The following is an 18,543-nucleotide window of genomic DNA, read 5'->3' as shown; positions in this document are numbered from 1 at the left end:
AAATACAGATGGGTACATAATTATGTGTGTGTGTGTGAAAGAAATCTGTATCTATGCCGATTGACCAGTCACACTATGTAAACTCACTGATGATCAGGTCAAAAGATATCTAGGAAGTTGGAAGCAATCTTTGTGCTGTATTTTGCGCTGTGACTTACTCCATTGAAGTATATAGCGAGCCCAATAGTCAGAAACTGACATTTTGTATTTATATTTTCTAAATTAACTGGAAAGGGTGCAGTGTGATGAACCTGTAATCCCTACTGCTTTGGTCATGGCCAGAATGGATACATAATCCATTTTTAGGACCATGTTTTCCATTTAAATGGATCTTTTAATTTTCTATGTATAAAATTAGACATGACAATGAAGTCAACAATATTGTTCATTTCTGTAACCAGCAGCCCATCTTTAATTTGCTTTTGTACAAAATATTTATGGTGCTCCCATCTAGAGCACTGGAAATGTGTATTATTCTTAATCCTAAATAATAGCCATATGGCTGTTTATCATTACCCCTTTCCATGCATCACTGAAAAGCCTAGATGATTTCATTGTCATGTGAACAACATAGTGTACTTATGCTGTACATAATACTTTGATCATACTAAACTATTCATAACATTGCTTATGCTATTCAACTTGCAGTGCAGTAGATCTGCTGAAGAAATTGACAAAGCTCCTGAGATAACTAAAAATCCATCAGCAAGGCTTTGCTCAACAGAAGACCAGAATACAGTAGAATGTAGATGCAGGAATGTATACTAATGGAAGCAACTTATTTAAGAACCACACATCTCATAGGTCACATGATCTGTACATGTACTTTTGAAGATTCTGTTTATCAATATTCACCAGAAATAAAACTGGGCAAGTTCAGGCTGGAGATGGATGTTTAAAAAAAAATGGTCTGACTTTAAATTACAAGTTTATATTATTGGTTTGCTTCAAATTTATTATAGTTCATTATAAGTTTATCTTTTGCAGTTTTTAGAAAAGTGACAATATGCTTAGAGGATTAAATTAAAAGGCCTCTGTTCTTTAAAGTCATTTAGTAGAATGTCATAGCACATAATTCAGATTCATGCAGAGCCAAATCGACACACACACACAAAAACGCCATAAACGCCAGAACATGTCAGTTGCACTTGCCCATGATGAAGGCACACAAGGATTGTGTGGGAACAAGAAAACTTGGTTGCTTGTCTGATGAAATGCATATCACAAACTCCTGCAGCTCCAATCATCAATTACTTTATGGCAAGAAGCATTGCATATCACATGGACAGAAAAATGATGTCATTATAATGTGAGAAACATGCTCTATACAATGCAAGATATACAGAGAAATATCTATCCAGGTTCTATGTGATGGAAAAGTAAGCTAAACCTTCAACAGCAGTCCTTTTCTGCTTGATCAGTCTCCGATATCTGTTGTGACATTTGTTCTCATAGACAATAAAGCAGCAATATTTTTATCAATTTAAAAATTTTTTCCCCCGCATCAACCATAAAGCACTTAAAAAAAATTTTAAGACATAAAAAGACTAAGTTCAGGCTGAAACGCAAACCTTATTCTTGTTAGGTATCATTACACTCCTTTTAACTTCTAAGCAATTGATATACCAATCTTAAATATAAAAAAATTGAAGTAGCTGTAGAGTGGAAGGAGCTTTTGCATGTATAGGAATATTTACATATACCTAGCACTTTTCGGCTTTATGTTTTAAACTATATAATCTGCTTAAAATTCTACATCCTATTAAGTCCAACTTCACAACTTATTTTGATGCCGATTTCCACTTATCTTTTAGACTCAGTCCAAAATAACTGATGGGAAAATTTCTAATGCTTAATCAAGCTGACTCAGAATCTAACAGGAATCCTTGTGCGAGTATAAATATGCAGGTCATAACAGATCAGTTTACTACTACACAACAGCTCCTTTCTTAAAACAGTAAATGATGCATACTGATGCACTTCAAAAAGGACGTCCCATGTACACCACCTCTTCAGAAAGATTTTGAGCATTAGTGGTAATGGGAACAAAGCCCAGTTTAACATAAAAGTCAGCCATATACTTGTCTCCAGGATTGAGTTCTACATGAACACCATATGAGCCTACTGCCTTCAGTGCACACAGTATGCATGCCAGCAGGCGGCGAGGAACTGCAGGATCACACATACGATGGGCAAGAACATCAAGCCGCATGACTGAAGGGTAGCATTTGTGCACCTCATCTGGCACCTCAAGCATCTTGCCATGGAAACTTATCATCACCTCCTGCATTGTAACCCAGAATGTGGTTTTCTATTATTAGCAGTTCAAATAAATCAAATCACTCAAAATTAAAGTGTCAAGAACTTCGAGTGTTTAAATAACCACACACACAATCACAAATGGCAGCCTTGTTGCATTTATGCTTTTGACATATTACTATTATAGTAATACTATTATTAGTCAGCTTTTTTTCCAGCTGCTGATTGTAAAGAAGACGACAGGTCACCATTTCCCGATCTTTCTTTGCTACAGATAAACATAGGAACTATGTATTACTGGTCCTTAGTATCTCCCATTCTCAGTGTGAAATCATGCAGCTTTTACCTTGAGACCAGTAGACTTAAAATATCATAATAAGTAGGTCCCAAATGAGCAAATAAAAAAACAAAACTAATAAATGAACATGCTTTTCTCATTTTTAAGGTGCAATACCTCAGCTGGTGACAAGTCATCTTTGAGTGGCTTCGGATATTTTTCACACATGGCTTGCACCCATGATGACTGACTGCAAGCCAAAAACTCCTTGGCATCACGAGCACCTAGTGCATAGCCACATACACCTTGCTCATCCTCCACCACAAAGCAGAATTCTGGTGACAGTGCCAAGAACCGTCCCACCAACCTGAGAAGCAGGAGAAAGAGATAGCGATGTCTGTTAAATAGTGCTACTGAGGGTGACACATCATTTTCTTGTTGCTGCTCAGTTTCAGTTAAATCTAATAACTGTGGTACGGAACTGTCACTTAAGACACCCATATTTTATTAGGATGGAACATTCATTCTCTACCACAAAGTGCTGAACATGAATTTTTTTTGTATCTGTGCTTTTTATCAACATGCACATTCTGTCACCCACCTGTCGCCAATAAGCCTAGGATTTTCAGGAAACACATCTGTTCCATCCATTCCATCATCACATGTCTTCAGGCAGATGTCATATATTTGTTCCTTTATAACAGATTTTATATTCTGTTCCTCTAAAGAGTTCATTTTAAGTTTTATTCCTTTCAAACAAAAGTTTATTTTAGAAACATCCATATACTATTTCAACAATACAAAAGTAATTGCCTTTTGTCAAAGAAACTGTAAATAATACTTATTGTCTATATATACATAATCTCAACAGACTCAACTCTGTAAAACACTGCATGTCTGAGCAGGTGATAATAATATCCAAGGGAAACATTTAACATCATAACTCTTTATATACATGTACATTTTTCACAACACCAAATCATGTGAATCTTTCAATACTGTACCTCATCTTCTGAGCGATATAGTCGGAATCGTGCAGTTAAAGGCACGATAATATCTGGCGGTCTGATGAAAAACAAGTCATGAGCCGTTGCTAGTGGCAACAGTCGCTGTTAAAACAAACAACTAAATTAATGCCAGGCATAAAGCTAAAATATGAACAGTGGCAGTCAAAGCTGTACAGGCAGGTTTGTCTCTAATACAACAAAAGTTTAATTTTCTATCAAGCATGCATATTATTTCAAACACAAGAAAGCTACATTCAAAAAGCTCTCTCAAAATGGAAGTTTCATTTTTTATGCATAATGAGCATTTTCCATATAGTCACAGGTTCCCAAAACCTCTGGTTATATCATGAGGATTTACTTTTTCAGCAGCATCGGAAAAAATGTTAACAAGCATCCCTAATTACACTAGAAAGAAAATGTTTTGCTGAAAGAAGGCAATAGCAGCCTGTTCATGCAAATAACTGCAAATAAGCAGCTCCAGTACAGAAAATCTACAAATATTTCCATGGACTTTTTTTGGCACTCATTTACTAGACTGTTACTTAATCTTCACTGAAAGATGGACCAAGCAGCTTTGGGAATTGTTTCTAAAGCCATCTCTACACTTGGCAAACAAGACAAAGACCAACACAACACTGACTACTACACAAGCTCTTTACTTACTGCATGCAGGGGAGCATATTTATTTCCCCTGACGCTTCTTTAGGCAGAGATGTGACGGTGGACTTAACATATTTTGTCACTTGCATAAAGTACTGGGAGATATTTTAAACTTATCTCTTGCTATATCGATGATATAAAAATAAATAAAATTAATAAATAAACAAAAGCAGACAGGAATGTTTGGCCAAAATGCACTGATCAGGTAGCATGCAACCCATAAAAGCTTAAATGAAAAAATGTGGGGGTAGATGATCAATTCAATGCGACATAAACATTTAGGGACAGATGAGGTTTGAGGGCAATTTAAGTCACATCTCTGAATTAATTCTGAGCAGTGCAGTTAAAAAAAAAATAAATAAAAAAATAATAAAAAAAAACTGTGATCTTTCTGTCCTCTTCTGCCAATGCCATTGCACCAAAATCTCTCAGGACCATTAGAATATGGTAACTTGCTCATGGTTCTTTTTGTTATCATTCACAATGATTGCTGATTCATCTCTCATTAATTGCCCACGTTTTTGACTACATACTATAATAACCTATTCCCACCAACAACAACAAAGAAAAGGAAAGTGGGAAAAGCCAATCAGCATTCCCTTCCTCCCCCATCCCAAAAAAAGAAAATAAGCTTTCATTGCTTATTTTCATCCCAACTGTTTTTGACTGTTGACTAAACAGCGTGGATAAATTGTGGTGATTATGATCAGCTTCACTGCCTTGTACACATCTCTAAGAACAAACCATGTGCAAGTTTCCTTTCTATAAAAAATGCAAATTCTGTGGAAGAGAAAAATACGGTCATGAAGCGATTCGACTGATCTTCCCGTGCAAGCCAGGCAGATTCATGTTCACCACTGGAAACAACTCAAGTGTAAATGTAATGGCCTTATATGAAATCATTATTTAATTCAAAGATTTCGCTTTTGAATTGTTTCTTATAGGCACATATACTTTTGGACTGTTTATATGATTCATAAATTTAAAAATATATATTTCACAAAAGTGAGACTGACAGCAAGGAAATATGTATTAAACTTGCTTCCTTACTGAAAACTGATTCCAGGCAAGACCATTTCATTTACTCTGACTTCCCTACATCAGTACACACAAAGTCCTGTTGAGAAAAGACCTGAGGTGTACTTTTGGTGCAACAGCATGGACACGATTGCTTTCTGAAACAATTCAAGTGGTTAGAATAACACTTTACAAGAAAAATCTATAAGATGAGCTGCATCATGAAATTCTCTTCCTCGTCTGGGTTTTACAGATGAATGGCATCATTACAATGAATACATACTTGCAGCTCATGCTGAAGGCCACCTCGAAAAACCCAGGGCTCCATATCTCCACTCACAAAGGCTTCCTTATAGCCTTCAGAAAACCCTGTTTACATTGGAATAGAAAGAAATGAGTAAGGTGCTCTTGGTTCAGTCATGTCTCATTTGATTTCCAGGTGTTGCTTTAATGGACTAAACAGATAAAATTATCCAAATTCCTGAAATAACCATCAAGTTCATTTCCCAGACACCCTGAAATATTGGAATTGCGTTGTTCATGCAAGAAAAGCTAATATTAGTGACTACCAAGCATCACTTATTAAGCAGTGCACCCGTGTGAGTTAATGAAATATCAGGGCTAAAATTATCCGACACCAGTGTACAGCAACCAAGCGTTTTCAAACTCTTGTTAAAAAAATAATTCCTTTCCTTAGCTCAAGCAGTCGCATCCCCACTGAGAGTATGTTGGTCAGGAAAGATTTAACATAAGCATGGGGGTTCCTCGTTGTGAGGGCTCCCTTGCTCTATAGAACATACTCATTTCATTTGCAGTTTTTAGCAGCAGGTAAAGGTGCTCTGCTTCACTTATTTATTTCTTATTTAAAAAAGCAAGTTTTTACACAATCCTGTTTAGACAGTAAATATTCTTTGGTGTCAGGTCAAAATGGGTAAAATTTCAAGTACCTCCAGGAAAGTTCTACTTAAAGACTGGCTTGCTCTGTTTTTAATAGGGCAAAAGCAGAACACCTTGAGTAAAGCCTTTAATGCAGTTTTACAAAGCGAATTTCAGTGCTATCCTAATGCAGAAAAATGGGTTCTCTCTTTCCACATAACATCAATGATGAAATGAAGAATGCTGTCTGAACTTTCTTTATTCTTTTCTCACTAGGGTTTGTATTTCGCAAAAGTCTAGAACACACTCTTCTCATGTATCTTTATGTTAACTTTATTTTACTACACTCATTTACTTCCCACTTAGCCCTACACCAATAATTTATGCACAAACCAGAATAAAAAAAAATTACTGACATGAAAATGTTTTTGAAATATAAAGCAAACATCTAAACATTTCAGAATGCCTGAAAATGTTAAAAATCTTTGTCATGGTGACACACTACATATGCGGAAACACTAACACTGGGACTACTGAATACCACTGGATGTTAGGTTTTTGAAAAGAAACTTAAATAAACAGCACATTTTGGCTTGAAAAGCAGTTTCTTTCCTAAAAGGACTATGTAAAAGTGACTCAAGTGACTATGTGGCAAGAGAGAATTCATTAGTCCTCAGTCACATTCACTAACTGCATCCAATGAAATCTTACTGCAACTTTGAAACACAAATCTAACCTCCTCAAAGTCAGACACAGAAAAAAGATGTAATGACTGAAAGAGAATCTGAGGGTGCATTAGTGATGCACTGAACAAAAAAATATTGCATGAAAGAGAACAAAAGCACAAGTATGCAAAAATCTTATTTTTCTGTACATTCTGCAGACTCCTTTTTTTAAAGTCTGAAACACAACTGTGATAAATAACATTCTCAGAATGAAAAGCAAAATGAAATAAAAATACTCAAGTAAGTAATATGGGTTGCAAATACTTATGATAAATCACACATTTTTGTGATGCACCTTTCCTGGATGCACAAGGGAGGGATGTTGCAAGAATGTTCCAGCTCAGTCATGTTTACCAATGTTTACCATCAACATACTCTCAAAGGTAAGTAAAGCAAAATCATATAACTAGCAGTCTTTGAAACCATATGGCTGTACAAAGGAGTAGGTGAAACTTTAAAATATTAGTTAACATTACTTAAAAATATTTATTTTTGTGGTGTAGGGCTGTGTGGGAGATAAACAACACTTTAGCACACTGAGTGTATACGCACATGTGGTGACCTTTGTACTTGGCAGCAGTGAAACATCTGGTATCAAACCATTTTCTGAAACAAAGGTTGTTTTGTTCAATGGTCAATAATATGATAATGTGCACAAAGCAATTACAACCTTGTAAAGTGATTTTTGCTGTTGATTCTCCCCCTCACTACTCCCTCTAATTACATATTAGAAAAGCATTTTGCATGTTTGCAGCAGTCTTTTTTTCCTTCTCTACATGACTTCAACTGAGACAAATAATGATTTATACTAATCTCCCTAACTTGTTCAGCAGAAACAAATTTAAAGTCCCACTGTCGTAGATGATATTTCAATAAGTTAAGAACTAAAGAAACACAAATGGAACATTTTAAATCATGCAAAGATGATGGATGATAATGACATTTTCGTTAGGGCGCAGGTTCCCATTATTTATATGCTCACTGCAGGCAGGGAGAAACTGGATAAGCAGTCAAAACAATAAGAAAAGGAGAATAAGGAAAAGGTGTACTGCAGGGAATAAGAGAGGGTGGCGCCTGCTGAACAACTGACCCCAAGCTGCATTCTTCTAATATCCAAAAAGTCCACAAATCAGATGCACAAATTCACATCAAATTCACAATGCATTAAAGGCAAAAAAATAAAAATTCTGACTGAATAAGAGAATGGAGTTGTCTGTTCATCAGTTTCACCTTTACATAGTTAAATGATTTTATCTCGCTTTCTACTACCACTTAATAATGTAAAAAGAAATATCAAAATGTTTCATAAATATCACAAAATGTTTGTGACACTTACTAAGCCATTTGACGTAGGCAAGACAGACTGACAGGGTGCTCTTTAAATCCCATAGGTAAGTATGCAGACTGCACAACAAGGACTTATTGGATGAATAAAATAGTCTCTTTAGCAAGCGATCAGTTGCAACAACCACCTTTTCAAAGTCATCAGCCTGAGTCTCCCATGCCTTAAACTGAAAGTACAAGCATTATTTAAATTTATCCAAAAATGATTTCTTTCTGCATATCAATTTTTTTCATAAAGAGACATATTAATAATGATGAAATTTACAATGATCAGAAAAGACCCAAGCTAACCATCTTTCTAGCCATCTCATTTTGTTCCTTCTTTTTAGTTCCCATTTGAAATTTCGCAACCCAAACAAATGAATTTCTCAGGAATAGTTTTTGTAAGTTGTCTTAAAGATGATTAAAACTGAGCTAATCATCAACATAAGTCCTAAACTGCCACTAAATGGAAAGATCTAACAAGCTAAAATAAATAATTACAGCACTTTTACCCTGACTCCCACCCTCCCCCCTTAAAAAAATCAATGCTGATTCGGTAAAGGTAAAGTCCTACAGCCACAGCCTACAAGTTGTAGGGGAAGTGAGTTTGGTTCACTATGTCTGGAGCAGTGGTTCTCAAAGTATTTCGGACCGTGGACCACTTTACTTAAGTAAAAAATATGGCGGACCACCATGAATTTCAAATTTAAATTGCCGCATTTGTTTCATTACAATTCAAAACTAAATAAGTTGACATAAAACTAACTATCTCGTTATTTGTAATTAAAATGTTAATGCGAGGAATGCATCACTTTAAACATTACTTTGCTGACATATGACGACTGCAGACGCGGACCACTTGACCTATGTCCGCGGACCACACTTTGAGAACCACTGGTCTAGAGCATGGCATGTGAATGGCAGGGATCAACCCTTGACTTCTGATAAATAATGATAATTGCTATATTGCAGTAGGTTCTATTCTCCATTCTATTCAGATACTATTCACCTTGTGCAACACACACAAACATGCAGTCAACCTGCTAAAAGTATTTTTGGAAAAGATATTGTGGTATTTTGAAAAAGTTCTATGTATCTGTTTATGCCAAAAGTGTACTAGCAGGGAATTTAGAACTGTGGGTCTAAATACTGAAATAGTTCATTTGTTGAAACAAGAAGAATGTATTAGATTTGGGCAGAGAGGCATTCTGAGAACTCAGCACCCATGATGGTTTGTAATGGTGACAGTGTTGGTGGTTAATACTGTTAATGAGTAGATATGCAGTAAGGAAAACTACCACAGTGAAAGTGTTTAAAATTAAATTTTGTAGCCATTGTGTGTGTGGGGGGGTTGGAGGGGGTGCTTCCTATTGGCTGACAATGATATTATGGATATTTGACCCTGTGCTGTTTTTACCCAGTCTGTCTAAACAAGGCATGTCAAACATGCAGCCCTTTGGAAGCAGACCTGTGGCCCACACAAGACACTGTAAAACTGTGCGGTCCTCATGACAACACAACTGCAACACACCTGGCCCTCAGTTTGACGTGCCTGGTCTAGACCTTTCTAGTAGATGTATAAGTGTGTGTGACTGAGGTAAGCCACAAAGAAAAAAGGGTAAGCAGAACAGCTGCTGATATTTTTAATTGTTTGGATGAGAATGGGAAAAGGAAAAGACAGGCCAATGGCAAGTGGTTTGCATGGGAGTGCATGGATATGAGGGTCTTATGACAGCCACTTTTTCTGCAGCTTTGTGGCCATGACTGGGGCGAGAGGAACCTGACAGTTTTCCTTGGTACTGTGTTGAGAAGTCCTGACCAGACTTATTAAAAGTATAAATTATTCTTATAAAAACCTGTTGAGCCAAGTCTGTGTCAGTTTTGTTTTTGAATCTGAGTTATTGGACTAAATGTAATTTGGGGAATATCTGATTTAAAATGTAAATTTAAGCTGACTATTAGATTTTTTTAGGCTTGTAATTTTCTGTCCAGGATTTTTTTCTTTTCTTTGATCCATGCATTCTTGGTATACCCGTGTATTACATCTTGTTTACCTTTAAGAGGGGTGGCAACCTGGAAAAGACTAATGTGTGGTGTTTATGTTGGAGCTTTGAATCTGACGGAAGGCTTCAAAGAGGACTTTCTACAGAAGTGAACTGTAAAAAAAAAAACTTTATTGTAAAGGTGGGGAGAAAGCTTAGCCTTTTTTCTGACAATATATTTCTTAAATTCATATTTTTATTGGAGTTTGTTCAAAAGTAACTGCAAAGTTGCATGCAACAAGATCTGAAGAACCCTTTTTTAAAAAAACAACTCTGGGTCAAAATCAAGTACTTACCTCATCAGTATCTCTCCTGTTCCGTTTGACTTGATGCAAATTTTCAATCAGCCAGTTAAGAGAATTTAACACATATATAGACTTAGATCCATACTCAAAAGGCAGATAGAAGAAATCCACCAACAGGCAAATGTCGTCTATTGTCACTGTATCTGGAACAAGCTCTGGTAAAGAATTTTCAGGTTTATTATTATCACAGTTACTGCACACTTCCACCTGCATCAAGCTCTCAACAGAGTCTGCTTTGCTGGCACCAGAAGCCATGGTAGGGGTCACATTTGATGAACATGGGACACACTCCATAGCTTCCATTTCAGTACTGGAGTCAGAGAGATTGTCCAGTTCTGTGGGCGAACAGTCCTGTGCCAGAGCATTGACAGGTTGTGACAATGGGATCAGATTTGATGGGCTGGCCAGAATACCAGAAGCAGGATCCAGGCAAGGTGTAATACTGGAACTGGCAACCATAAGAGGGAGGATCTCCATATGACCTGAAGCACTACAAGCTAAAGAGGTTGATGGGGTGATGGTGGTAGGTGTGGTGATGGTGCAGGTCTTCACAATGTCAGGAACTGGTATGCTGACAGGAGGAAGTCCATTGGCAATAGGTAGACACAGTGGTGTTGACAAGGCTGATAGGGTAGACAAGGATGGTGGTGGTGGTGCCATAGATGGCATTCCCGAAGGCACCTCTGGTGGTACACCAAAGGGTAAAGGTAAGTTTAAAGGCACATTTCTTCTGGGTGGGTGGCGTGTGACTTTGAACTCCTCTAACCAATCCCTTATGGCTAATTTAAGTGCTCGCCTAGGTTTGTAGGGCTGACCTATGTGTGAAGTTATATCATCATCAGATCCCAAGTCACTCTCTGTTTCAAGTTTGATATCCGCAGCTACTGGACTCAGACGCTCATCTGTCCAAAAAGAAAATAAATTTAAAAAAAAATGAAAATAAATGTAAATAAAATTTAACTCTTTATCAACCTGGTAAAGCTTTGCTGTGACATTATCACTCTGTCATTATGACATAAAATTGTGCAATTTTTCGATACATTTTTTTTTAAAGAAAAGGCTACAAGTTAGAGGAAAGTAAATTCTGCCTCACTAGGAAAAACAAAACAAAAGTTAGATCATTTAGTACTTTTCAAGATAATTATTTAAGTACAGAAAAGCAACTCCAAATAAACTATTTATTCTTTATTCTTCAGTACCTATCTAGCGATAGCTTATCCACAAACAAGATTTAAAAAAAAAAGATATGGTGGCTATGGTAATCTGCATGCTTGCTGATGTGGGAGTTGTTTAGAAATCCCCCCCCCACCAATCTGCACTAGTGACTGATTTTGTTCTCTGCTCTATGTGTATGCATACAATATACAATATGCATGCAAGTGTGCATTTACAGAATAGCTTACTTGTAACCTGCTAATCTAATATGCAGGTAAACTGACCGTTAAGTAAAAGAACACCAACCCAAATAGGGAAAGTCCTTACTTAAGATATCTTTCTTCACTCCATCCAGATTGGATTTGCTCCACTGGCCAAGCGTGTGACAAGCAACAAAGTTGTTCTCAAATTCACAGTTAGGGTTGCTCAACACGCCACGGATGTATGGAATAATATCTGGCGAACGACCATCGTAAGGTCCTAAATAGACACGTCTTGGGTCATAGTCATTAGCATGTATGTTGTCCCATATGACTGGTGCACGTCGCAACACCCTGGTAATTTCTTCCAAGGTCTGCACTGTTATCTTCTTACTGATCACTTTGCAACCTATATTTATGATATTGTTCTCTTTTACTCAGTTGAAATTAAATTCTAAAAGCAAAATACATATACCAAGGATAGATAAAAGTTAGGTAGGGAGGAACTAAAAATTGACAGAAGAGGAGGACAGAAGAATATGGTTATGTATATAATCATATAAAAAAAAAACTTTTAACAGCCAAGCTCAAAGGGAGACTGGATTGCAAGAAAAGTGTCTTCCGAGTTGCCCAATCTACTGTGCCAGATCAGTTAGCCCCATCTCACAAATAATGCCTTACTTCTTAGAAGAAAAAAATTCCCTTGCTTCTTCTCCCTACAGAATACATTATAGAAGTACTGAAGGTATAACTACATTCCTATTTAATATATTAACTTTCAGCAATAGGTTTGCTTAATGAGTAGGTTCTCATTTACTACAAAGTAGTATCTACCATTCAATCACTGCACATACTTAACTATAATATTGTTGCTAATATATGACTAGTTACTAGGTTTTGAAAAAAATAACCTGTCCACATGACATCAATACCAGGCAGAAGTTTGGAACCAAGAGTGCTCAGATACATGGATGACTGTACATTAGGCATGGCTCTTGAGGCACAGTATTCTGAAAAGACAAACAGTTCACTATTCATTAATCATTCTCTGAATTAACCATTTTACTGAATAAACAATAAAAAGCATACAGATATACTTTCAAAATTAAACTGAAGCATCTGTATCACTTTTTTTTTTAAACCAAAGCTGAAATTCCAAATCCCACCTCATGAACAGGCACACACAAATAAACCAAATGCTCCAAAGACCTTATTTATCATCCCATGATATTGTAGCACTCTAAGATGATAAACTGAAGTTTTCTCTAAGAAGAAGTAATAATACATAACTGGCTATGTTTCAAGCTCTCCCACTGGCTGAAGCCTTCACAAGGTAAATGTATTCATGCACCATTCTGATGTCTGTGTTTTTGACTATTCTACCTATTATTCCCCCCACCCACCCACCAATTCCTGCAAAATGAAATGTTTTCTATTATTACTGACCTGTAGGGCAAAAAAGAAACTTTGGCTGATTTAGATACTCATACACTTCGTTGGCTACAGACACCTGTGCAAATGCAAAAGATGAAAAGACCCCACGGTCTGCCTCAGACAACTCTGGTTCAATGTCATCAAAAAGTAGTGCAAAAGCCCTACAACCAAATGTAGCCACCTGTCAAAACAGAAACGGAAAAAAAAAATATGCAAAAAGCAAGTCTCATTGTATGAAAATAAGTTATTCATAGTATACATACATGTGCACATATCCTGGAAGTTAAAGAGCTCTCTGCTATACAAATGGAATCTAAAAAAAATTTAAAAATGTTTGGCAGCAAATCATACTTCCAGAAATGTAAATGTAGAAAATGTAAAAACCAACCTGCTCAAGTTTTCTTTTTAAAGCCATCACGTCTTTTGAATTGGAGAAGGAAATATCTAGACCAGGTGATATTGCATAAACAAATGTCACACCATGTTCATGGGCACTTTCAATAAGATTTCCAAGGTTATCTGAAAAATGTAACACACACTACGCCAGTTATATAAGTGCTGAAAGAAATTAAAACTGCACTTTCATAATCTAACAGACTGGAAAAACTAATCATGAGAAGTAATCAGCAATGTTTGCAACTAAATAAATTTGACACATTCATGTCTCCTAGGCATGTTTCTGACAAGAGGACCAACATTTATAGAAACTGTAATGTGACCTCCTTCCCTAGCAGTTCTCAATCATCAATCTAGTGACAATCTAACCCTGACTGGATTTAAAGATGTGAAAATCATTTTTTGTTCAACTCCTTAAAGCATCTTGCTCATCCAAAGTAAATGTGGCTTTTCAACTTTAAATGTATGACAATTATGGAAAGTGGGCAGACCTAATGGCAATATGGACAGTTTTAAAAAAAACGAATTTATGAAAGCCTGTTATAAACGTCCAAGTGCAATTTACAAATCAAAATAAGCTTTTCCACTTCTGGAAAACCAAGAAAAGCAAAAATAGTGAAAAAATGTTAGTGTCTGAAACAAAATCTCGTCCTTTAAGATCAGCAGCATGAATGATATTCATTTTTTTTCATTTTTAGTTATTATTGTACCTTCCTACCTGCTTCTTCCACAGAATACAAGTCCCTCCAATGAGCTCTGTGCTTGTAATCATCTTTTGGAGCATACATGTAAGTGTTTAAACCCATCTTCTGCATCCTGCAAACAGATATTACACAAATTCAGAAACTACAACTGCCTAAAATGAACTCAACAACCACATATGCAATATACCTACAAAAACATCAGAGATCTCGATAAAAAGTACCACAATAGCAATGTAGAAATTATTTCTGAGCAAAACAAAATAGTCTGATCGCAAGAAACTGGTATGCTGAACACTGCGGTTCAACTACATTATAGTTTTACCCTATCCACAAAGCAAAGCACCAGAGCTGAGAGCTGTGGCAGAAAGGAGTGGACCATTAAACCCAACTCTGGGGAAATGGGGAAACAATTTACACCACCTTGCCATCTTTACAGCATCCCTTGGCAACAGAAGCCAACGGTGTAAAATGTAAAAAGAATACTATGCTTACAGCCGCATGTGGATTTTACATTGCTAAAGTCTGATATGCTTGAAACTAAATCATCTGGAGAAACATGTCATGGAATACTATATGTATTTGAATGTGACTTTATTTTTTGGAATATTAAGGTACCTCTGCAGGGTGCACAAAGCAATCATCTTCTGCTATATAATCAACACACACTTACCATCCAAAAAGAATTTTTCTTTGCTCGGCACTCCATGGCATGCCATAAAACCCTGGAATAACCAAAATATTAAACATACATTATACACCATTTACCTGTTTAAGACAGATAGAGATAATTTTTAAAAATCTCTTAAACTATCCATTTCCTCACTGGGCAATGAGCTCAATGCACTGTACAAAAGAGTACAACACACAGATAAATATTAATCAGAGCTGATACAACCCTGTTCTCAAACCAAAGTCAGGCCAACAGCACTTTACAAACCAAAAAGTGTCCCATGCACCAAATCCCTCCTCCTGCTATGGACATGCAGATAATAGACACATGTCCACTATTAGAGGATAAATTGATCACAGAATACAAGCCCTACAGAGGCAAAATAAGCACAGAGTGTAACTCGAGTTATCATTTTTATGGTTTATGTAGCAGTAATATTGCAACTTATACCACCTATGTAGCCAGATAAGGGTTAAATTTCTATGGCTGTTAATAAGAAAAAAAAAAAAACACGAGCAATTTAAATGACATCAATATTTCCAACTTGAGCTGAAACTAGTGAAAACTTATGATATTTTGATCATAGTCTTCATCTACCAATGGGTAGGCACAAGTAATTTTTCCTATTATATGCCTGTATAATTGTATGACATACAGATCTCACCCCAAATAAACCCAACACTGATACCAAGATCATCAAAATCAGCCAAATAGAAGTTATGAATTTTTAAAGAGTTTACTTTTGAAGCAGTTTTAGGTGTTGTAAAAAGTACAGGAAAATGCTATTTTTTAACATAAGACAGTTTAAAATTATTACTTTCATAAAATTACATTTGATACATCAGTCATTCGCCCTTGTCTAATACCAATTGTTGGGGCAGTGGGAGCGGGGAAGAGGAGGGAGCACATGGGCAGATGCAGCAGATGACAAGGTCTACCAATCAGGACTCCTTTGGGTGATTGTGAGCAGGATAATCAGTCCATTTCTTCACATTTGTAAGCCAGGACTTTCTTTGGGCACTGCAGACGATCCCCATCCAGTACGTTGAAGGACACTCTTCAACAAGGTTTTATGCCACATTCCATGGCCAAATCAGACCAGTTTATACTGATCCACGTAGGGGTTCCTGGTGTCCTACAAGTGTGGGACCATATATCGTACAAAGTCATTGGTTTTGTGCTCTCTGTACAAGACCTGGAACAGCCTCTTCAGGCACTTGTTCTCAAATGCCTGCATTTTCCTCTTTGGGTCTATAAATAAGCATTATGAAGGACTTGTACAGATTATACTTTGTATACACCTGATGCTATGGATAGGCTTGATCCTGTCCTGCCTAGCCATTGCTGCTGTTGGTGTTTTGATCCTGATGCAGATATCTGTCATGGAGCTGCATCTAAGGAGAGGATGGTGCCCAAGTACTTGAAACTTAACTTCCTTGAGCCATTTACCTCTTTTTCACATCTTCTCTTCTTTGCTGTTAGCTATGACAATGACTTATCAAAGCTGGTCTCCATTCTGTGTGTTTGAACTGTCAGTTTGTTGGTAAGATCTTGCAGTTCTTTGTTAATGCCTGCTATAAGACTGCCAACATCTGCAAAGTATAGGTTGCAAATTGGTCTTCCACCAATGGAGATTGAAATGTGATGGTCCTGGAGGATTTTATAAACCTAAAGCAGCTTTCAAATATGAAGTGAATTGTGCCATAAAAAAATGGACGAAAGCAGCTAAGGATTGAAGGCCAATGCCAGACCACATAGGAAGAAGTGGCACAGAGAGATGGCAAAAAGGCCTACCAACTACTAAGAACCCTCACCAAGACAGGTCAACACAAAACCTCAGCACCGATAGCAATGGTCACCTTCTCAAAGAAAGTATGGCTGTACTCAACCAGTGAACTGAATATTGCAAAGGCCTGTACAACTTTTAGCTGATGACATACCCTAACATTAAAACAACCAGATTTGAACTTGTGAACCTGCAGATGTTTTCTAAAATATGTTCACTTTGCAAACACGATTGTGATTTCTGTCTCCCCCGAGAATCCAGGTCAATGGGAAACCAAACTAAGTTCTTTTGCAATAATATGGGGCAATGCAAATACATCTCAAAATGAACTTGTGATGCAAATTGAATAAGTTTACGCATGTTTAATGAACTATCATCAGCTTCAAACTGCGATCAGAATTTAAAAATGATAAATTAGTAAACTCACAGTTTTGTAGTGTTTTACTGTTCGTCTGGGAACACTTTTTTTTTTAAAACTACGTTGGTGCGACGTTCAGAGAAATCCGTTTTGATGAAATCACCATTCTGAATCGAAACTTTCATTTATTTATAAACCACGTCAGCTTTGGTATGACTAGTATTTATATCAGAGAGCTAAGTTAAGTACAAAACCATTTACTATATCATTCTTACCAAGCTAATCTAAGAAAACATGCAGACGCCATTTTGCAAGAAAATCATTCACATTATTTTCTGTATTACCTTCAACAATTCCAACTGTAAAATCGCCGGTGTTCTTCGTTTGTATAGAATCTGTCCCCGTCATGAGTTTCTCTGAAAACTGCCACTGAGACACTTATGGCACCTGCCAAATAATACACCTATCTTTCTGTTGTCAAGCTGCCAAACTGTGAGTACAGTGGCTGTCTCTCACTTCAAATTTCACAGTGCGCATGCGTCATGTATAGGTATCGGCTACAGTACACGGGACAAATGCTCGCGATCGATCGATTTCCAATTTAAGTCTACTCATTTATTCCGACTAAATGAAATCAATCGAGAAAATAATGTATTTCGAGTCCTTTCATTTGTAGGCGGGAATATTATAAATATTATCTGTGAACTGGGCTGTGGTGCAAATCAGGACTGCATATGATAAAAAAAAATTATTTTGTATAATTATTTTATAGTTTTGATATAGTTACTAATCGTAATCTGCTTAAATCGCAGACCCAGATAATATTGAAGTGAAGGGACGTTTAATATGTCGCGAATCTGGGCAAATGATAGTCATGCAGTCCCTACTACTACTCCAAGTGTGTACTTCGATACGTGTCTCACAAGTCGCATAATGTACATGTGTTTTGGTGTCCCAGCTATGTCGATCATTTTGTCCGAAGTCCGAAAAGTCAAATCACGGACGTGTTCGCGGTCAAAGCATCCAAAGCCGCCCCCCCCCCAAAAAAAAAGAAAAAAACACACAAAAACCCCCAAACAAACAAACCCCGAATCGATCATGCACTATAGCTGATGAAACAAGTAGCAATAACATCAAATATATACAAGTTTACAATAAAATGATGAAAAACCACATTTTGCCATTGTAAGATACGTTCCCTACATGTGTATTGCCAAGCGGCCGATTTTGTTTAGACTTAGTTAAATGGTGGCTAAACTTTGGGTTGGTTGGTTGAGTCTATTTAATAGGAAAGTGCTTTCACCTTGCGTCGATTTCGTACTGCGCGTATGAGAGGGAAGGGGGAG

The 18,543-nt window shown here is 36.8% G+C and overlaps 1 protein-coding gene across 1 annotated transcript; it reads right to left on the bottom strand.

Annotated features, from left to right (window-relative positions):
- Positions 1-381: 381 nt before the first annotated feature.
- Positions 382-17,738, bottom strand: LOC112564338 (protein O-GlcNAcase-like). The gene is made up of 15 exons (XM_025239061.1): positions 17,542-17,738; positions 15,054-15,105; positions 14,398-14,495; positions 13,672-13,802; positions 13,296-13,464; positions 12,761-12,859; positions 11,977-12,258; positions 10,486-11,396; positions 8,158-8,332; positions 7,374-7,427; positions 5,504-5,589; positions 3,541-3,645; positions 3,138-3,229; positions 2,714-2,903; positions 382-2,284 (listed from the first exon to the last, which is right to left on the bottom strand). Exons 1-15 carry the CDS (start codon positions 17,603-17,605, stop codon positions 1,982-1,984), a joined length of 2,811 nt encoding a protein of 936 aa, XP_025094846.1. The 5' UTR covers positions 17,606-17,738; the 3' UTR covers positions 382-1,981.
- Positions 17,739-18,543: the final 805 nt, after the last annotated feature.

The sequence above is a fragment of the Pomacea canaliculata genome, linkage group LG5 (assembly GCF_003073045.1).
Source record: "Pomacea canaliculata isolate SZHN2017 linkage group LG5, ASM307304v1, whole genome shotgun sequence".
Lineage (NCBI taxonomy): Eukaryota > Metazoa > Mollusca > Gastropoda > Architaenioglossa > Ampullariidae > Pomacea > Pomacea canaliculata.
This window is presented reverse-complemented; position numbering and strand designations above follow the sequence as displayed.